Genomic DNA, 22,644 nt, shown 5'->3' with positions numbered 1-22,644 from the left:
GATTGCGGAAGATAGAGTGAGGTCAGTGAGAGTTAACAGTTCTAATGAACTGGGGAGTGATGAATGCGAGATTATGGAAGTGAAAATAATAGAATTAATTTATTTTATTTTATTTTATTTATTTTCCACTCACAGCTCACCTTGTATTTATCTAACCCATGGATAAACCATACCCAAACCATTATGAAATGGTTTTTTTTATAAAAACCCAAACCAACCCATTTTAATGATTTATCCAACCCAAACTATTTTATTTGGTTTGAGTTTGGTTAAACCCATGGGTTGTGGGTTTATGCCCACCCCTAAATGTCGTTGTAATTAAATGAATTTGCAATTGTTGTACATATATATGATATACTTACTCATTAAGTTCGTATTAATTTGCATATAGAGCCCAACTTTTGAAGAAAGACCAAACGGTTTGTGTTCTTTATGAGATTATGAAGAGAATAAATACTCTTACCGTCAAAAAATAATTCTAAGGTGTGCATATTTTGTTACAGTTAATCTTCATCATGTACATAGGATTTCGGTAGCTGTTACATTTAAACATTAATATGATGACTAGCAATTTACATTTTTGCAGATTCCTAGAGCTCAACCAGCTGAAGGATTAAGCAGAAGCAGTGTGAGAATGAGATACCCAAGTTTTTATATTATATTTTTGCACGATATTATTTTTTATTGTCAGCCAAAAATATTAGTCCTATATACTCAGGATGTTACGTTTGATTGAAATTAATTAATTTTATAGCAAGAAATATTTATATATAGATTGGGCATAGCACCTTAATATACTGAGATGATGTGACCGATCAATAAGAGTTTGTTATTTGACAGGTCTATTAGGTCATGTGGTGAAACCACTCACTTTAATATTGAGGACTCATAATTTTAAAATAAAAATTAGTGAATCGCAATATGAGACCAATTAGACTTAACAAATTAATATGTTCTTATTAGTTAAGCACATATTAACAAATTAATTATTTATTAAAAATTATAATTTTGTAAAATATATTAAAATAACTGAATTTATTTATTAAAAAAATCCCAAACTTTTAATAATTTAGGATATTTTTATTAAATCTCAAAATTTTGTAATTATTTTTATAATTATAATTTTTATTTAGATTTTTATTAAAAATAAAAATTCTAATTTTGGGATTTATTTTTTTATTAAATTTATGGGTATTTTTATAATTATAATTTTCTTATTTTTTAAAATTTTTATAAAATAAAATAGTCTTATAATTTATTTAGGAGTAAAATTATCATTTCATTTAAATTATTTAACTGTGTTAGTTAAAAATAGCTAGTTGATACAAATTTAAAAAAAAAAGGTGTTGCAAAAAATATGTTAAAATTTTTTGATGATTGGATGAATATAAGATAAAAAAAAAAGTGGTGCAGTGATATTTTTTCTTAATAAAATAACTTAATTTACAGCTAAAAATTGAAAATATAATTTTTTAAATATATATTATGTTTTGGGTTTACAAGGGATCGAAAAATTAATTTCTTCTTAAATCTGAATCATTTATTCGAATAAAGGCCATTGAACAGAAAAAAGATATTTGAACCAATCCATGTCTGCCACGTCACCAAAGTCTTCTTGGGAGTTGGTTCCATGCGGAAAGTAGGCCCCATGTATTTGTCCGTTTCTATCATGGTCTCCAACTCAAAAAAAGTTAGCTTAGGACGAAACAAACCGACATTCACCTCTCTATTCTCTCCCATGTGGCTACCTAATTTAAATGTCTTAATTACCCCTGTTCTTTTAACCAAATACCTAATCTGCCCAGCAACCAAAGCATTGAGAAAAAAGGCGCACCAGCCTTCACTTCATTTACTGTTCTAACCTCGAACTTTCGGTGTACTCATGTTGGGTAGTAGGGAATTTAATGAATCTTGCGGGTAAAGTAGTCATATCAAGTTGTCTAAAACGGCTACTTTTTTCGCCCAATAACGTAGCTTTGGCTCTTTATGAACCTTTTCTTTTTCCACCTTTTCGAAATTCGAATCACGTAGTAATATGACCAAAATGCCTTCATCTTTTACATGTTATTACAAGACAACCCCTGTAACATGCTGGCAGTTGTACGCAGCATTTTGTTTTGGCAAAATGTGCGTATCTTTGCCCGTATTTACCATTACAATTTACTGGCAGTTGTACGCAGACATTTCTCGAATATTTATAAGGGTTAAAATTTAAACAGTACTTTATTAGTATTGATATAAATTAATCTCAGTAATAGTTTGATTTGTAAATATCAGTTATAATCTCATGTAATATGAGTTGTAATTTGAGCAATAATCTCATGTAATAAAAAAAAAACTTGCGGAACACTTTCTTCATTTTGGTATGTGACATTAAATTGTAAAAAGGTGAAAATACATTTCTAATTACAATAAATTTGTGATTTTTTTGTGTAAAAAGAAAAACGTAAAAAAAGAAAAAAGAAAAAAATCAAAGTAAATCATTGGAAGTCATTCTTTAAGATGCATTACAAAATATTTTATGCACGAACATGTTCAATTGAGAATTACATACTCTTATAGTAGTATTTAAAAATAAAATTGAATGTCTTTCCTAAGGTATGTTTATTGACTTAAAATGGAATTAAAGATATCTAATATCTTTTGCCTATCCAATAAGTACTAAAATAATATTGTGTCTTTTTTATTTCAAGACTAAAAGGTAATATTGAAAAATATTTTTAATAGTATTTCTTGTTAATCATTCTAATTTTTTTTAATTATTCTACATATATGCGATCTTATAATTTTAAACAACTTTTCTTGTAATTTAATCAAACATATAAAATAAATATAAGAATACCTTCAATTATTTGAGAAGTACTTCATCCAATAATTAGCATAATCTTTGCACACTTTTTTTTTTCGTCAAATACTATTTAATTAATAGAAAAACTTAGGAGCACTGGTTAATAGATAATTTTACCAAAACTTAATTTTTGGGTTTGAGTCGAATATAATAAACATGTGTTTAATCAATAAATTACTTTGAACAATATGCTGAATTTTTTTTAAAAAATAGTAAGTGATAAATATTTTAGAAGATGCTAAATCCTTCAAATCTTTTTATGAACTTTTAAACACAGATCACTTTCCCAAAAACTAACTATGAGATCTACCAACAAAGAATCAAATAAATCGAACCCGGAATCCACTCTGCCAGAGTGGCATTCTCGTCAATAACCCCCAACTCCAAGCCTCCCTCCCCAAACAAAGACCTCCAGTAGTAAAACAAGTAAAACAAATTCCTCACTCTCTCAGTAACTCCCTTTTCTTTTTAAAAAAATAATTATTTTATTTTTGTTTTTCTAATATTAGCTCCATCTCCCCTAGCCGCTATCGTTTGCTGCTTCTTTAACTTCCTTCCTTGCTAAGTAGCTTAAAGTTTCAGCACACGCTCTCTTACTTTCTCTCTCTTCTTCACTTTCTCTCCCTTAGGGTTTCTACTTTCTCTTTGTAAGCACCTCACTCACTTTCTCTTCTTTCATCTCTCTCCATTTTCTCATTTACTCCTTATTTTATTTATTTATCCATTTTTTAAAATTAAAAATGAATTTATTTTATTTATTTTTGCTTGTTGCAGATGTCAGATTCACTACAACCTTAAACTGTTCCTCCTCATCAGCTGGTAATGATAATTTATTTAACCCACATTCTCTCTTTATTCACATTTTTGTATTTTTATTTTATTTTTAAAATATCACAGTGATGTCGTTTTGATGTGTTGTTAGATGCTTACTTTCAGTTTTTTTGTTAAAATTTTTAAAATTGTCTCTGCATTGTGTATCTGATTTTTCAGCATTTTCTGTTAACCCTGTATTTGTTTATTTATTTTCTGATTTTTGATAAGAGATTTACCTAAACTTGAATCTTGAAGTTGTATATAATGAAGTTATAATTCTCTCTTTGGCTTTTGCCTTTATTCAAGTTCTCGTTGTGCTCAAATCCTGAGTTTCTATTGCTTGAAGGTTTAAGATTTTAATTGCTTTCAAAAAATCTTTTAAGTTACGTGTGATTTTGTTCATGTAATGGTGAGTTGGGACTTGTTAATGATGATTTGGTTTGAAATTTTATAGGAAAAAGGGGTGTATTCTGAGCGTGTGATTCGAGGAAAATGTCGTCAAGAGGAGGGGGCCCTGATCAGCCTCCACCGCAGAGGCGGATCATGCGGACGCAAACGGCAGGGAATCTTGGAGAGTCAATGTTTGATAGTGAGGTCGTGCCCTCATCACTTTCTGAGATTGCACCGATTCTACGTGTGGCTAATGAAGTTGAATCCAGCAATCCAAGAGTTGCTTATCTCTGTAAGCTCATGTGTCATTTGCATGTTATTGGTTATTACTTAGTTGCTATTCTTGTGGCAATTTATAGTCTTAGCTTATTCTGATATAACCTTCTGGAAAATAGGAAGTAACTACACCTTACAAATGCATTTGAACAAATAATAAATTTTAGATGCAATAACTTTTTTAACTAATTAATTGCAGTTCTTTCAATATGAGCCTGTATAAAACCAGAACCTATTAAACAACAAGTTCCACTGATTTTAGATTCTCAGAACTTATATGCTATTTGTGGTGGCCATTACAATTAGCCTATATTTTTCAGATCAATGATGATTCATTAGTATCAAACCCTATTTTACAAAGCGTCATTATGCCCAAACTTGAAAAAATGCCCCATTCCATTAATTAAACTGCAATAATACAGTCAAGAAGGCCCAATTTTGGATCCATGTGATGAGTTTGTTACTGAGAATTCTAGCCTTGTATGTGAGGGAGGCCTTAATAGTATTTATTGATCCTTACCTATCTATTTAAGATACGTGATTACACTTATTTTGGGTAATTTCAGTTAACTTAGCTCACTGTAGTTTAATTAAAATAAGTTACATGTGTCTCGAGTAGAGTTCGTTTTTACATTCCTGTGGAAATTAAACTTGTTTATGATAGTGTCTATAAATCAACCCGATCTATTTCGTACCCTTTGTTTATGAAGAAAATGGATAATTTTCTATAGGATCAAACCTATGGGACTTAAGGAATGATGGAAGGGAATAAATAAAAAATAAAAAAGAAAAAAAGAAAAGCAAGGGAAAAAAGTAATAAAGATATAAGCAAATAAAAATGAAGTAGAAGAACCCAGATTCCAAATGAAAAAATTGAAACCTGAAACGAATCTTTATTATTCTTGAAGAATGTGGGGTCACTTTATTTGTTTCTCTAGGAAGCGATGACTTGAATGCATATGCTTTCTACCTTCGTATTTGTGACGAGCTAATCTTTCTCCACTTTGGCTTTTGTTTGCATGTCATCAATTGTTCTTTTTATTTCTCAATGCAGATGTACTTACGAACTTCTTAATCTTAAGTTTATTGCTGACATTTAGTTTTTTTCATTTCTGTTTATACAATTCTTATGATTTGGGGTCTGTATGCAGGCCGTTTTTATGCCTTTGAGAAAGCGCATAGGCTGGACCCCACTTCTAGTGGTCGAGGTGTTCGGCAGTTTAAAACTGCCCTCCTTCAACGTCTTGAAAGGGTATGCATTACTTTTATTATTTTTTTGTTTAGGTGTTTGAAGAACTTACTTAATATATCGTTTGAAGAATGAACTTATTTCTTACTTGGGTGCCAATCATTTTCCCTTTTTCTTATGTGCTTTATTACTTGCGGATGGTAATATAGCTTCGCTTTGTTTAAGAATTCATACATGTGCTAATAGTTTATGTGATTATATTTGAGAACTGGTGTTCGGGATTGATATGTGTCAAGATAAAAATCGTTCACAAATAGTGTCCAAAATATTGTTTAAGTTCAAATTTTGCAGGAGCACATAAAACAGATATGATGATGAATTTGTGCTGTAAGCAAGGATTGGTATGGGTAAATCCGTTTAAAGCTAGAGAGTGTGTATGCCACGAGTAAATCCTTTGTACGCCCTGAGGAAAATGTTTATCCAGTATCTGCACCTTCACTAGAACTTATCATTACTTTTGGCAATTTGTTTCTTCTTCTCATTGTTGACATATATTTTGGTTTCTGGAGGGGCTTTATTAATGTATCTGCCTTGCAGGAGAATGCTCCAACATATATGGAAAGAGGGAAAAAAAGTGATGCACGTGAAATGCAGAGTTTTTATCAACATTACTACAAAAAGTATATTCAAGCCTTGCAAAATGCTGCTGATAAAGCTGATCGGTGAGTTCTAAGGCTTTCACAATTCTCTTTACATGATAATATGATGAAATTCTTTCTGGGGATTTGATTGGGAAGTACTATTTCTCTTGTATCTGATAGTCATTGTTCTTTTAATATGCAGTGCACAGCTTACCAAGGCCTACCAAACTGCGAATGTTCTCTTTGAGGTTTTGAAGGCCGTAAATTTGACAGAGTCAATGGAAGTTGATCGTGAGGTGAAACAATCTCATATCTTTTGACAGTTAGAGTCTCTGAATGCCTTTTTACTACTACCAGATATTCTACTTACATATTTGATAGAAGTACTGACTACCGTTTATACAGATTTTGGAAGCTCAAGATAAAGTTGCAGAGAAAACACAGATCTATGTTCCTTACAATATCCTTCCTCTGGATCCTGACAGTGCAAATCAGGCAATTATGAGATATCCTGAGGTTTGCTTCCAACTTGCACCTTGTCTGTCAACTTTAGGTTTCGCTTGTTTTAGTAAAATTCAATTAATTGATCATAATTGCAGATTCAAGCAGCAGTTCTTGCTCTTCGTTACACCAGGGGTCTTCCTTGGCCCAATGAGCACAATAAAAAGAAAGACGAAGACATTCTAGATTGGCTTCAGGAAATGTTTGGGTTTCAGGTAAAATAAGTGAACAGAATTATCTGTTTTATCAATGATTCTGCAGCTTGCAAGGTTTTCTTTGAAGTTCTCTTATCAAATATGATGACAAGCACATTCCATTTTTCTTGATCTATGCTCACTGGTTAGTTTCATAATTACACAGAAAGATAATGTGGCAAATCAGAGAGAGCACCTGATCTTACTCCTTGCAAATGTGCATATCCGACAGTTTCCAAAGCCTGATCAACAACCCAAGGTTTTTCCTTTTCCTTGCTACTACATCTTAGGGATATGTTTTGTTTCTTTTTTCCCCTTAGTCCACTATGAAACAGTGAATGATGGTCAGGTGTTATTGTTGTCGTCAAGTTTCTGGTTTTCATTTGAATTTTTTTTTTCTCTATTTTGTATATGAGAGGGTTCATGTTATATGTTTTTGGCTATTTCTTTTTCTTTGTTCAGTTGGATGATAGAGCACTGACAGATGTGATGAAGAAGCTTTTCAAGAACTACAAAAGATGGTGCAAGTACTTGGATCGGAAAAGTAGTCTTTGGTAAGGCTTAATGAGCTGTTTGCTGATTCTGTTATTCGATGTTGATATAGTTTTGAGATGAATATGAGTTAAATCAACTTAGATTTGACCTAAATATTATGTGTTTGACATGATAAGGCGGATTTCATTTGGATATGATAAAAGGATGAACCAGCAGTCCATCAAAAGGGGAGTGGATACAACATAAGCTCCTGAAACAGTAGCTTGAAGGCAGTAAAAAAATATATATAACTGTCTAATAGCAGCATCCTAACTTTCTTGGATAAAAATTTTTGAAGCATCATCCCCTAAAAACTAAAGCCTATACTGATGCAACAAAGCAAGCCTGGAAATCCGATTTTTCCCTGCAAGCAGAGATCTTTCTATTCTAAATAATGCAACGAAGTAGCATTTTCACAAAACTAGGGCCATACTACCACCATCAAGAGCAGACAATTTTCAATAAAGAAAGTAACTCAAGAAGATAATGTCTCCCCTGATATAGTTGTATGCTTAAAAAGTTCAAACAACAATGTAGCTTGGAGAAATATGTGATCATACATTTTACATCATTGTGATACATAATACCCAAGGAGATTAATAAATATTATGTCTTTTTTGAAATATGAGATTGCGAGTTTTCAATGAGTATAAAGACCAAGCCAGCAGTGGATCTTGCTTGAGATATTTACCATCCAGACATCTGAGATATCTCAAGAAGGTAAAGAAGGACTATGCAACCAATTACAGAAAGACTTGAAAAAGACTTCTCAATCCAGTCTTCCCGCCTCCTCTAAAGGATTAAAAGAGAAATTACCAACCACCAACAGAAGCGTATAACACAGAGGAGACCAATCCATTAATCTAACCGGGAATGAATCCTATTTCTATACTCAAAAGCCTTGAGTTGAAACTTATTGAGAAACCTATTGGTGTCTGTCATGGAGTCAAATGATTTTATATGAACTTGTTATGCTTTTGTAACCCTTCCTGTGGCTCAAATCCTGCAGGTTACCAACCATTCAGCAAGATGTACAACAGCGTAAATTACTATACATGGGTCTTTATCTTCTTATATGGGGAGAAGCTGCAAACTTGAGATTCATGCCAGAATGCCTGTGTTATATTTACCATCATGTATGTTTCCAGATTGTGTCATCTCTTGATACTTCACCTCCTCATATATGTCAAAATGGCAATAGAAATGTGCATCAAAATGATTGCAGTGCTTTTACACTATCTTTGAAGTGGAATCCTAATTAGGAGAGATTTAACTGACAGCTGTAGTCCATCTTACTTGTGAATCTGAGAGGTTGAGACATCATGATTCTGAATTGATTTGAACTGCAGTCGCCCAGTGGTCATAGATCAAGATATTGTTAATGGTGCATTTATAACTTTTGAGAGCTCGGTTGACTCTGTTGGGATTGTTATTACAAAATTGTTTTATTCTGAATGTTTATCAAATGTTTTAATGTTAGCTTGCCAAATTGTCTATTGTAATTGATTTTAGTAGAAAATTTCAAAGGAGGTAATAGATAGGTTGGTGTTCTCAACTTGCAAAGAGCCAAAGTTGAATATGTCCTTTGGAGGCTTGTTTCAATGCTCTTGACCTCTTACTTTGTCACCTCCAGATAAATGCTCTTTTGAATATATTCTGGTTTAAGTAATGTGAAGTGCTTATGCCCTTTGCTGTTTGTATTTTAGATGGCATTTGAATTGTATGGTATGCTTGCTGGAAACGTCAGTCCCATGACTGGAGAGAATGTGAAACCAGCTTACGGAGGTGAAGATGAAGCTTTCTTGAGAAAAGTTGTTACCCCTATCTATGAAGTAATTGCCAGGGTATGCATGCGGTTTTATTTTCTCTGACAATAAAATTTTGAGCGTCTTGTATTCCTTTTTGTTTCTATTTATTGTATCATTATTCCATTTATTTGAAAGCACCATTATGAATTGGTTGCTTGACAGGAAGCTGAAAGAAGCAAACGAGGAAAATCAAAACATTCTCAATGGAGGAATTATGATGATTTAAACGAATACTTCTGGTATTAGACTTCCACTTGTTGCATTTTTCCTTTTCGGTAAATATGCTTTTAGAGATTAATTTACCATTCTTTAATTACAGGTCAGTTGATTGTTTCCGGTTAGGTTGGCCTATGCGTGCAGATGCTGATTTCTTTGGTCTACCTATTGAACAGCTCCGTTTCGAAAAAAGCGAGGTAGCAACACTTGTTAAATAAGGTCTTTTTATTTCCTTCTCTCTGTATTCACCCTGTTCAAACTCTGCCCAACCAATTAGATTTGCATTGAAGCTCCCTCCAAAAATTCATGTGCTGATAAATCTTAAAATATGATCCAAATAAATCCAGTTTTCAAGACCTTATTCATAAGCCATCACTCCCTACCTCTCCACGTGTCACATTCTAAAAACAAAGAATCTACAACCCACTTCACAATAGTAATACACCAGTACTCGGAAGCTTAAGTTGATGGGCAATGATCCATTAATGGTACATAAATTCTAAGATTCCCTGCATGTTCGTCGCCAAATTTAATTAACAAAGTTGCCATGTGGATTCAAACATATCCATACATAACTAGCGATTCTTGGTTAATTAAGTTCTAATGTCATATTGATTTACCACCAAAATTATCAGTTTAACACACTCATGAAAGAAAAAAAAAATTAATTTCTTCAAGAGAAACTTGGTTCTATTATTACTTTATGCTGGTGACATTGGTTTTCAACTCCATGGGTAAATCGCTGTGGAGAATTTGGCATTCTTTTATTTTGAGCAAGTACTCTCTTGTTTAGTGCCCTCTCTAATGGCTTACCTAGAATTATTTTTAAGTATTAATAAGATGCTACATAAGAAGTTAGTTTGTGCCTTTCAATGCAACTTCTCTTCCCCATCCGTTCACATAATGGTATCCAGTAGATTCCATTCATCTGTTTAATGGTAGTACTATGCTGGTGACAAGTCAACAAATCTATTTTGGATGAATACAAACAGCTTCTTTGATGCTCTATTTCGGATGAATATAAGCAGTTTCTTTGATGCTTCTAAGTGTGTTGTTTATTAGGAATGAAGTACAGTTCCACAAAGTCATTAATTGTGATTGATTGTCTTCATGTTTAGGATAACAAACCAGCTAATAGAGATCGATGGCTGGGGAAGGTTAATTTTGTAGAGATACGCTCGTTCTGGCATATTTTCAGAAGCTTTGATCGAATGTGGAGTTTCTTCATTCTATGCTTACAGGTATCTCTTTTTGCTTTGTTGTTTTTTATTTTCCATAATTTTTCTTTTCATATGTTTAATCTCACAATTTCGTTGCTGATGGTGGTTGTTTTGTACAAGGTCATGATTATTGTTGCTTGGAATGGTTCGGGGAACCCGAGTTCAATATTTGAAGTTGATGTATTCAAGAAAGTATTGAGTGTATTCATAACTGCAGCAATACTCAAGCTTGGGCAAGGTAATCACAGACAGTATATATTTTGCTCATTGTCTTTGAGATGTTTTCTGAATTATCATCACACTGGTGTGTCCTGTATGAGTGGTATTTAAGCCTCTTTCTGTAAATTCAAGGTACCCGTTGCTCTAGTTATCAGATGGAAATTCTTATCTGCTCTATCACGCTCCCCACTTGTTGTCTTTGTTTAAATTTGTCTACAGTGGATGATCTTAAACATTCATAATCCCTTTCCCCCATTTCTATTCGTCCATATAATAGTTAAACAGCATGAACTCATGGTCTAGTTATTTTCATGCTGAATGATCGGTTAGAAACCATTATCAATCAATCAATCAATCTTACTATATATTGAACATCTTTATTAAATTGGATTTCTGTATATGATTCAGCTATCCTTGATGTGATACTCAATTGGAAAGCACGGCGAAGCATGTCATTTCATGTTAAGTTGAGATATATTTTGAAGGTTGTCTCAGCTGCTGCATGGGTGATTGTGCTACCGGTCACTTATGCCTATACATGGGAGAATCCTCCGGGGTTTGCTCAAACCATCAAAAGTTGGTTTGGCAGTACTGCAAATTCACCCTCCTTGTTCATTTTGGCTGTTGTTATCTATTTGTCACCAAATATGCTATCTGCTGTTTTATTTCTTTTCCCATTCATTCGTCGGGTGCTGGAGAGGTCCAATTACAGGATTGTAATGCTCATAATGTGGTGGTCACAGGTTTGTAGATTTTCCTTTGAACACTTATTCTCTTTATGGTTAGTCAGGCATTATGTTGAGGATATCTTGATTGAGACAGAAATGATCTGCTTATTATTGTCGTATTGTGGTTCATTTATGAGTATGCCTAATGTTTTGCGTCTTGCAGCCTAGGCTCTATGTTGGAAGGGGAATGCATGAAAGCGCATTTTCTCTCTTCAAGTGAGAATTTCAAATTTAAACTTAAATCATATGTGAAATTAATCTTGAAAATATCTTTTTGCTGCGTTTGATTTCTGATTTTCTTTCTTTGCACTTTCAGGTATACACTATTCTGGGTTCTTCTTATAATTACAAAGTTGGCTTTTAGTTACTACATTGAGGTTTGTTTTTTCATTATACTTGGAATCTCCATTGTAAATTTGAGCTAGTTATCAATAAAGGGATATAACAAGTATATAAGCTTGCTAAGACTATTAAGACTGTTGATATACCAGCAATCCAGAAGCTAAGCTGATGAGAAAATGAATCCAACAATGGGATATTTACTCTTGACACACCATTCTGATGTATGGTTGAATTCAATCAACAGACTGTCATGTGGATTCAAAAGCATACATACTTGGATATGACATATGAGTTCAGGCATATTAATAAAATCAGAACACAAGATATCCACTTAACCTGGATAATCCTAAACCCTCAAACCTTAAGCTGCCTGAAATCGTACTACACTTTCTACCTCTAACAGGCACATTTCATCAATCCAAACATACACATAAATATTGAAAAGTTGACCATGTGCTCAATTCATGTGTATTATTGTGCTTGGATTCACATGAAGAATACACTCGGTGAATTTGGCCATGCACATGAGGGAGTTTGTTAGAATTTGACTTAATGTTAGCATAAGGTTTTAGGACTATTGGTTCTTCAAAACTGACAATAGAGAACAAGGGTTGAGGTAATGCTGAAGCAAACAATCTGAGGTGCCCCAAAACTATTTTGGTTGATTTTATTCTTAAGAACTGCTACTGCAAATTTGACTACTGTGCTATTATAGCTGTGTTTCTATTCTATATTTGGCTTAACTTTAGAATCCTGTTTTGATTGCAGATAAAACCTTTGGTGGGTCCAACAAAGGACATCATGCGTGTACGGATAACCGATTTCCAGTGGCATGAATTTTTTCCTCGTGGTAATGAACATGACGATACATCATTTACTTTGTGACCTCATTCATCTTAAAGAAGGGGATGTTTATAATTTTCTTATTTACTTTGCAGCAAAGAACAATATTGGGGTTGTGATTGCTCTGTGGGCTCCGATTATTCTTGTATGAGTTCCTATTTTGTTGCTTACCCAATATCTGTTTCGTTCCACTGGTATAGTGTAAGTTCTAATATATATATATATATATGTTTCACTTTATAGGTATATTTTATGGATGCCCAGATTTGGTATGCCATATTCTCTACAATATTTGGAGGCATTTATGGTGCATTTCGTCGTCTTGGAGAGGTTAATCAAACTGCATTCCCTCTGAATTCTGAATCAAGTTTGCATTCGTTTTCTTATCATCTCTGTTAGAGCATAGTAGAGTTAAGCTTTTGGTCAAGTGGCGAATTAACATGGTACTAGAGCTAGTTTTAATGAAGAGGTCTTGTGCTGAACCTTCCCACATGATTATATTTATCTTTAATTCTGTTTTCTATCTTTACACCGGCTTGGCCCATATGGCAATACTATTTGATAATTGTGGTCCATGTGAGTGGACCTGTTGGAGCTTGATACTATTGTTTGAACTCTTACATACTAGCTTAAGCTGTAGCATTATAATCTTTCATTTTTATGTTTGCTTCTCCAATTTGATTAAGGTTATTTATTTATTCATTTATTTTGCCAATATGTTCATGAGGTCATCGGTTGTCATGTTTAGATGACAATTCACGTGCTATCTCAGTTTGTATGAAGTACTTAAAACTTATTATTGCTTATACAGAAGGCAACCAGTTTTATACATGCATTTCAAAATCCATGCCATTCAAGAAAACTTTTACCTGCAATGTGCTGTTCTATATTGAACCCTTCACATCAGCATATAGAAATTATTTTTACTTTCTTGATGTCTGTATGGTGTCGCTTAAGCATTTTTTACCCATTCCAGATTCGAACACTAGGAATGCTAAGGTCTCGCTTTCAATCACTGCCTGGTGCTTTTAATGGTTGTTTGATTCCTGAAGAGAGGAGTGAGCCAAAGAAGAAAGGATTGAGGGCCACTTTGTCTCGCAACTTTGCTGAGGTTAAAATTTTTATGCATTTTATACTGTTCATGGCTTCATTATTTAGCTGAAGAATATCATAAAATGCCATTATCTTGAATTATATGCATTGGGTTTCTGCAGATCCCGTCTAACAAAGAAAAAGAGGCTGCAAGATTTGCTCAGCTCTGGAACAAAGTAATCACTAGCTTCAGAGAGGAAGATCTTATAAGTGATAGGTGTGTGATATTTTTCTGCATCACATTGCTGATTATGGATGTTGCAAAAACTTGTAAATACCTCTTATTGTGAGCTTGATTGTTTTCTATCTTCAGGGAAATGAACCTGCTACTTGTTCCATATTGGGCTGACCGTGATTTGGGCCTTATTCAGTGGCCTCCGTTCTTACTTGCTAGCAAGGTTTGCTTCACTATAGTTTGAAAGAACGTTAAAACCTGCCTGTTGAGGCACTAACAGTCTTTCTTCTCTGTAGATACCAATAGCATTAGACATGGCTAAAGACAGTAATGGCAAGGATCGAGAACTGAAAAAGAGAATTGAGGCTGATGATTACATGTCCTGTGCTGTCAAGGAGTGTTATGCTTCATTTAGGAACATCATTAAGTTCTTGGTTCAAGGAAACGAGAAAAGGTAAGAACGTACTCAATTTGCTTTGTTGCATTTTGGTTTGTTAAGGTTGGTATGATGTCACGTCTAGCATTTTCTAACGTCACTGTGGTTTTCACTTTTTCCTTATATTATTTAGGGTTATAGATGACATATTTTCTGAAGTTGATAGACACATAGAAGCCGGTAACCTGATTAGTGAATACAAGATGAGTTCTCTTCCTAGCCTCTATGACCACTTTGTGAAGCTGATCAAATATTTGGTATGCACCAATGTATTTGTATTATGGCTATTTTCTAGTACAATTGATCTAGGTATGGCAGTGCTAAATCAGCTATTTTCATTTTTGCAGTTAGATAATAAACAGGAGGACAGGGATCAGGTTGTTATTCTATTCCAGGATATGCTGGAGGTTGTTACAAGAGATATAATGATGGAGGACCATATATCCAGGTTTTATATCTTGATGTGATTGTCTGTTTAAGCATATTTAAACTGCCCTGTTTAAGCATATTTAAACTGCAGTTCGTTTCTTATGAAGCTTTCATCTTTCTTAAAACAGTCTGGTAGAGTCAGTCCACGGCGGATCTGGGCATGAAGGGCTGGTTCCTCTTGAACAACGGTATCAGTTATTTGCATCATCTGGAGCTATCAGATTCCCTGCACCGGAGACAGAAGCTTGGAAAGAGAAGGTGGGTCCAGAACTTTCACAATGTACTTAACCCCAACTTTTATCTACATATAACCTTTTTTACCTCTTTTATGTTCAGATCAAACGGCTTTATCTGTTACTTACCACAAAAGAGTCTGCTATGGATGTACCATCCAACTTAGAAGCTAGAAGGCGCATTTCTTTCTTCTCAAATTCATTGTTTATGGACATGCCTGAAGCGCCTAAAGTTCGCAACATGCTTTCTTTCTCGTAAGCTTTCTTTCTGTTCATTTGTTTGCCCATGGCATTGCATTTAATGGGAAGAACTGATGTATCTCACTGATTCAAACAAGTTCAGCTGAGCCTCCCATCCCCCAGTTGTGCTATTTGGATTACCCTATGGTCATGGTTGCCACTTAATTTTCACATGATATTAATATCTATTAGTTTGTTGGCATCAGTAGGTTGGGGCATTCTGACACGCAGGGATTGATTTTACTTTTTCCATTATTTTCAAAATTTATATTTGTCATTGCCATTCTGTGAGCTTGATGGTAGGAAAAAGATGCTTATTGTGTTATGACCTGTGAAAGGAGTAAGATCTTAGAAATTTGCTACTGTCAATCATATATTTTGTGTGCATGTATCATAAAGGTAAATAAGACTAGTTTAATATCCTTTGCCGTGAAGTTCTGGTTGTGGACACTTTTCATGACAATTTGGATTGAAAGTTTAAGTATGTGCTAGCCATCATATGTTGTTAGTATTTATGAACTTAATAGAACTTTAATAAATTTACTATTTCTGATCCTCAACATTTTATTATTCTTAAGTCATATGCATTCATTTTTTCTATTCGTCAAAGTACTGGTCAATAATAAATAACATTAGTCACCAGAATAAAATCAGTGGAATCTTAGTCATTTTTGGTAATGAAGTTAATGAGGAGCTAGGCAACATTAATTGGTAATCAAATTATTATCTCTTGTTGCACCATGTTGACTGCACTAGCATAGAATCATTTTTTGCCAAGTCTCAATTTCACGAATTTAAAGTATGCAGCTACTGGAAACTGAAGCTGTTTTATACATGAAAATGTGTGGTGAATTATTTATCTGACAAGCCAAACTGCGCCAAATGAATATAATAATTTTTTTTTTAAAAAAAACTGGACAGATAATGACTTGATAATGATTATGCAACATCAGTATTAGCTAGTTAGTTCATGCAGTTCTTATGTTTTTATTTTTTGTTTTCTCCTGGCAGTGTTTTAACTCCCTACTACACTGAGGAAGTTCTCTTCTCCTTGCGTGACCTTGAAATCCACAATGAAGATGGTGTTTCAATCCTCTTCTATCTGCAAAAGATTTTTCCAGGTTTTTGTTTTGCTCCTATTGCTGGCCTCATTGTAGAAAATTTTTAACTCAAATTTCATCTTTGAGAAAATGTCTCCCATCAGTAAGTATTTCTCATCAATAACTTCAGATGAATGGACCAACTTTCTTGAGCGAGTTAAATGCAATAATGAAGAAGAACTTAAAGGATCTGATGAATTGGAAGAAGAACTTCGTCTCTGGGCATCATACAGGGGCCAAACTTTAACCAGGACTGGTATTTTATTTGTTTGTCTCTTTCTCTGTTTTTGTACTCGTACAACTTTGGTTAGAATTGTCTTCATAAATGTCATTTGCCTTGCAACCAACTGATACTACTTGCAAATTTCAGTAAGAGGTATGATGTACTATCGGAAAGCTTTGGAGCTTCAGGCCTTTCTAGATATGGCCAAGCATGAAGGTAATTACTCTCTATTGGAAATGGCAGAATAATTAATTGGGTGCTTATTACATTTATTAAAGTATAAGATATGTTTGTTTTATTTTCTCATTCAAATTATTGTCAGTAAATAATTGATGTTTGCATTACTTTGTCTGAATGCTGTATCTGCTTAGATTTGATGGAAGGCTATAAGGCAATAGAACTGAATTCGGATGACAAGGGGGAAAGGTCGTTGTTGACGCAATGTCAGGCAGTAGCTGATATGAAATTCACATATGTGGTTTCTTGCCAACTATATGGTATTCACAAGCGATCTGGTGATGCTCGTGCACAAGACATTCTGAAGCTGATGACAAAGTATGTGTCTGCGATTAATTACTTGTTGAGTCACTAGCTGCAGTTGCTTTTACCAGTCAATTCACTATGAACTGCCTGATTATCTGAGGATTATGATAACACATCTTGGATTAATCTGTTGTAACAGAGCAATTTTGAATTTCCTTAAATTGGTTGACACATTCGTTTTGAATTGGTAGATATCCATCACTCCGTGTTGCATACATTGATGAGGTTGAAGAACCTAGCAAAGACAGATCAAAAAAGATCAACCAAAAGGTCTATTACTCTGCTTTAGTAAAGGCTGTTCCAAAGTCAAAGGATTCGTCGATTCCAGTGCAAAATCTGGACCAGGTAAAGCTCAATCTAATATCTCATCTGAACATGACTCAAAATTTCAGTATTATTTGTGTATGCTATCCCATGTGGCAATGGTTTTTATCAATTGGAAAATCATATCTTATTATTTACGTCAATCGCGTATCAATATAATCGATAGTTTCTTGAAGCATTTACTCATTAACACAGTTCTTCTGCCTTGGAGTCGGTGTTGATTACCGCTTATCTTGCTAATTGATAAAGTTGATCCTTAATTGGCACACTCTTTATGAAACAGATATTTTGATTCTATGGGCATTAGTTATCTTTCTTTAAACTGGGTTTTGATAGCAACAGCTAAGTTTTTACTGATTGTCTTTTATTTTGCAATAATTTGCTCAACTTTGAGAGACACACCCTATTTTTACTGCAAATGACTTTGGCTTTTGTCGGTGGTGAAAGCAAGGCACTAAATAGTGCAATCCAGATTTTCTGGTATCACATGGGCACTTTAGTTGGCATAATTTCAACTGAACAAAACACTTTGCAAATGGGGATGGGAATGGGATTTTATTACATATTGTGGCCAAAAAGTGTGAGCTGAGAGGAAATGAAGCAAGACATTATTACTCTTTTGTTTTAGGTTGGTCACATCTCTAGTATAGTCTTGTCATCTCTACTTTAGCCTTTGTAATTCATAGTGCATGGGAAGTTGTTTGCACGTTATATTTACAGTCGTGACCCTTAAAATGTTACAGTTAGATGTATACATTAAACTGTGCAACATATTCTTTGAAAGTCTAAAAAATTGATGAATCATGTTGGATGTTATTTCTGTTGGTGGCATTTGAACTTGAGGGGTAGGATCTGATGAAGATTACTCTTCAGGACCTCTTTGACTGGTCAAGTGGATTGCGATATTACTTTAAGAACAAAAAATTGACGTGCATTTCTGGAATATCTGTGTATGTTGTGAGCAACTGTTAAATAATCTCAAAATTTTAAAATTCTAAATTCTAATTTTCTTGGTGGTCATTTATTCTTTAGTCAATCTTTTTGGTTGCACTTTTGGTATTTAGTTGATATTTTTAGTAGATATTGTTAATCTTTGGGATTATGACATTTTCCATTGATTTTGTGGCTCGCATACAGGTTATTTATCGCATAAAACTTCCGGGACCTGCTATATTGGGTGAGGGGAAGCCGGAAAACCAAAATCATGCTATTATATTCACACGTGGAGAAGGCTTGCAAACAATAGATATGAACCAGGTATGGTGGATTGTGTTTGTAACCAAATCCCACAATTGCATCCATCTCATAGCCTATAGTCACGTTCCTCCATTTCGACAGGATAATTACATGGAAGAAGCCTTAAAAATGAGGAATTTACTGCAAGAATTCCTTAAAAAGCATGATGGTGTTAGGTACCCTTCAATTCTTGGACTTCGAGAGCATATATTTACTGGAAGGTATGAGCCACTTTGTTGTCATCGCATTGTAATTTAGTCTTAGCCATGATATTGATTACTGATTCTTTTGCTTGTCGATGCAGTGTTTCGTCGCTTGCTTGGTTCATGTCAAATCAGGAGACTAGTTTTGTGACTATTGGTCAGAGATTGCTAGCCAACCCTCTAAAGTAAGTTATCATTTTTTGAAAATTCCTCGATTCAAATCTTCCTTTCTATCTCTTCTTTTTCAGCATGAGCTGTAATCAGATGTATCTGGGATCTATGAACAGGGTCCCTTTGTGATAAATACATGCCATTTTCTTTCCTTTTGTTTGGGCTATAAGCTTTGACATAATTCTGTTTCCTTTTATCTAGGGTTCGGTTCCATTATGGTCATCCGGATGTATTCGATAGGCTTTTTCACCTTACTAGAGGGGGTGTAAGTAAAGCATCCAAGATTATCAACTTGAGTGAAGACATTTTTGCTGGTATGCCGGTGTCTGAAATGTATTTCTCTTGTTATGTGGTTTTTCTTTTTCTTTTTTTGGTGATCTGAACTTTCTAGTAACTTTTTGGTTTGATTGAGTGTAGGCTTCAATTCCACTCTTCGTGAAGGCAATGTTACACATCATGAATACATACAAGTTGGAAAGGGGAGGGATGTGGGTCTAAATCAGATTTCCATGTTTGAGGCCAAAATAGCTAACGGCAATGGAGAGCAGACGCTGAGTCGAGACCTGTATCGGCTTGGACACCGGTTTGACTTCTTCCGGATGTTGTCATGCTATTTTACCACAATTGGATTCTACTTTAGTACTCTGGTACATTGCATCCCCTTTTTTTTTGGGATTTTACATACTTTCATAATGTTCTAAAGAGATGGAGCACCGTTTTATGGAGCACTGTTTTCTGATTTTCTTCTTTTGGCAGATAACTGTGCTCACTGTATATGTATTCCTTTATGGCCGCCTCTATCTTGTTCTCAGTGGACTTGAAGAAGGGTTGATTACACAGCCTGCAATTCGAGACAATAAGCCTCTTCAAGTGGCCCTTGCTTCTCAATCTTTTGTTCAACTTGGATTTATGATGTCCTTGCCTATGTTGATGGAGATTGGCTTGGAAAGAGGTTTCCGAACTGCGTTAAGTGAATTTATTCTCATGCAATTGCAGTTGGCACCTGTATTTTTCACATTCTCTTTGGGGACGAAAACTCACTATTATGGAAGGACATTACTTCATGGTGGTGCAAAATACAGATCGACAGGTCGAGGATTTGTGGTCTTTCATGCCAAATTTGCTGACAACTACAGGCTTTACTCGCGTAGTCACTTTGTTAAGGGTATCGAGATGATGATATTGCTTATTGTGTACCAAATCTTTGGTCAATCTTACAGAGGTGCAGTTGCTTACATCTTAATCACAATATCTATGTGGTTTATGGTGGGAACTTGGCTTTTTGCTCCTTTCTTGTTCAATCCTTCTGGTTTTGAGTGGCAAAAGATTGTTGATGATTGGACTGATTGGAATAAGTGGATAAGTAACCGAGGAGGCATAGGTGTACCACCTGAGAAAAGTTGGGAATCATGGTGGGAGGAAGAACAGGAGCATCTCCAGCACTCTGGAAAGCGTGGTATCATAGCTGAGATAGTGTTAGCTTTAAGGTTCTTTATCTATCAGTATGGACTCGTGTACCATTTGAAAATGACAAAGCACACTAAAAGTTTTCTGGTAATATCCTGATCTCTTTTTTCTCCATTTATCGCTTAATCTTACAATTTAGATGCCATAGCCAACATCACTTTCTTTAACTTGTTGACAGGTCTACGGTGTATCATGGCTGGTGATCTTTCTTGTATTGTTTGTGATGAAGGTTAGTAGTGCTATTTTTTTAATATGAATCTTTGATATGCTTCCAATGTACTTCTGGAAAATCTTTCCCCATTCAACACTCTTAACCAATGGCATGTTGTTTTGAAATTTCTGTGGTTCGATTGCCACTCATTGACACATCAGATATTAGTTTGTGCCCGTGTGTTTGCAAATTGATTTTCTACCTCCAAGTGAAATTAATGCGTGATTCTTTTATCATAACAGATTTTGGTTATGGTTCCGTGAGAATACTCTAGTCATTCTTAAGAAATTAGTCACATTTCCTATCTACTAAAATACATATCATCTGTATGGTTATATAAATATTTCTCTTCTTTCTACAGACTGTATCTGTTGGGCGGCGAAAGTTCAGTGCAAATTTCCAACTCGTGTTCCGACTGATAAAGGGATTGATATTTTTGACTTTCATCTCCATCCTGGTCACTTTGATTGCACTTCCACACATGACAGTGCGCGACATCATTGTGTGTATTCTCGCATTCATGCCCACTGGTTGGGGAATGCTTTTGGTAAGTAATTGTTTCGGTCATCCATTCTCTTTAATGTGCTATTATAAGGCTGGACAGATTGTGACTAAACGGCCTTTAAAACTTGTGGCACTCTTCTTATTGTTTAAATCCTATTTACTTTCTTGCTAAGTGGAATATTTTTCTCTCAGATTATTTTTCTTGGGCAAGTACCAGTTCACATGCCACTTCTCATTGTTCCCCTTTTCCCCATTTGTTTTTCCAGATTGCACAAGCTTTGAAGCCTGTTATTCACCGAGCTGGATTCTGGGGATCAGTTAGGACACTTGCGCGTGGCTACGAGATTGTTATGGGTTTGCTTCTGTTCACCCCAGTTGCGTTCCTTGCTTGGTTTCCTTTTGTGTCAGAATTCCAGACTCGTATGCTCTTCAACCAAGCATTCAGCAGAGGTCTACAGATCTCTCGTATTCTTGGCGGGCAGCGGAAGGATCGTTCCTCTCGTAACAAGGAGTAAAATGAGTGATAGCGAGAGCAGAATCTGTGGTAATTTGTTAATCACTCTCGCATGTTTAAAGAAAGTTGTCCATAATTTATATTTGTATCCTCTGCGGTTGTTGTAATCATGGATGACGTCTGGGGGCTGCATTTTTGGTAATTAATTTGATTGTAAGTCCTGGCAGCCCATAGCTGTCATATTGATTGTATCAAAATTATGATTAGTAATTTTTATAATCTATTATCTTATTGAAATAGATGATTTGTCTGGAATGGTGAGTAGAATGAGCATGTTGAGTAAATACTTGCGTACAAACTTACAAAGCCGCGTACTTTGGCATTGAGGATTATTGGTTATGGCTTCAATTCTTTTGTTTGATTGGTGAAATGGGGAAAATGGGTTTATTAACGTACGTAGAATGAACTAATCATTAAAACTAAAAAAAAAAAGAAAAAAAGGAAAGGCCTTGAGCAAGTTGAGGACTTGAAGCTACGATTAAGGGAGAAGAGCCTTTATTAAATAAATCCCGTAATCGACTCAATCATAGCATTCCCGTGTAAAATTAAGTTGTGTTTAACGATATATAAGTAAATATGTCCTATCCATGTTTCTGAAAAGGATAATGCTAGAATTGCTTCCAATTCTGGATTAGAATCAATAGACTTGGCCTCTCAATCTCAAGAAATAAGCGGAGGTGTCTACCAAGCTATCCATTTAATGGTTCACTAATTTGAATAAAAGTTATTTGGTGCTCAAACTAATTAAAGTCGGTTTTGTTTTCAGTTCGAACGGATTCCA

The 22,644-nt window shown here is 34.6% G+C and overlaps 1 protein-coding gene across 1 annotated transcript; it reads left to right on the top strand.

Moving 5' to 3' along the window:
- The first annotated feature begins 3,360 nt into the window (after positions 1–3,360).
- LOC18053008 (callose synthase 3) lies at positions 3,361–22,102 on the top strand. The gene is made up of 44 exons (XM_006445852.2): positions 3,361–3,495; positions 3,623–3,667; positions 4,116–4,343; positions 5,479–5,579; positions 6,114–6,238; positions 6,360–6,453; positions 6,563–6,673; positions 6,757–6,873; positions 7,019–7,111; positions 7,315–7,406; positions 8,396–8,522; positions 9,093–9,230; positions 9,357–9,433; positions 9,514–9,607; positions 10,529–10,651; positions 10,751–10,868; positions 11,258–11,592; positions 11,741–11,793; positions 11,894–11,954; positions 12,688–12,769; positions 12,858–12,907; positions 13,006–13,092; positions 13,739–13,873; positions 13,977–14,071; positions 14,168–14,252; positions 14,326–14,483; positions 14,599–14,722; positions 14,813–14,913; positions 15,023–15,152; positions 15,231–15,382; positions 16,379–16,488; positions 16,598–16,723; positions 16,838–16,906; positions 17,062–17,245; positions 17,425–17,578; positions 18,695–18,814; positions 18,896–19,014; positions 19,098–19,181; positions 19,369–19,481; positions 19,585–19,814; positions 19,924–20,721; positions 20,813–20,863; positions 21,207–21,392; positions 21,616–22,102. Exons 3-44 carry the CDS (start codon positions 4,154–4,156, stop codon positions 21,862–21,864), a joined length of 5,841 nt encoding a protein of 1,946 aa, XP_006445915.1. The 5' UTR covers positions 3,361–3,495; positions 3,623–3,667; positions 4,116–4,153; the 3' UTR covers positions 21,865–22,102.
- The last annotated feature ends 542 nt before the right edge of the window (positions 22,103–22,644 follow it).

This window comes from Citrus clementina, unplaced genomic scaffold (genome assembly GCF_000493195.1).
Source record: "Citrus clementina cultivar Clemenules unplaced genomic scaffold, Citrus_clementina_v1.0 scaffold_2, whole genome shotgun sequence".
Lineage (NCBI taxonomy): Eukaryota > Viridiplantae > Streptophyta > Magnoliopsida > Sapindales > Rutaceae > Citrus > Citrus x clementina.
Note: the sequence above shows the minus strand (reverse complement) of the source record. Positions and strands in the feature narration are given on the sequence as shown.

Coding starts and splice junctions, on each gene's coding strand:
- LOC18053008 (XM_006445852.2), top strand. CDS start 4,154: ATGTCGTCAAGAGGAGGGGGCCCTGATCAGCCTCCACCGCAGAGGCGG. Junction 6,239..6,359: donor GCTGCTGATAAAGCTGATCG/GTGAGTTCTAAG, acceptor TTTAATATGCAG/TGCACAGCTTACCAAGGCCT. Junction 15,153..15,230: donor CAGAAGCTTGGAAAGAGAAG/GTGGGTCCAGAA, acceptor TTTTATGTTCAG/ATCAAACGGCTTTATCTGTT.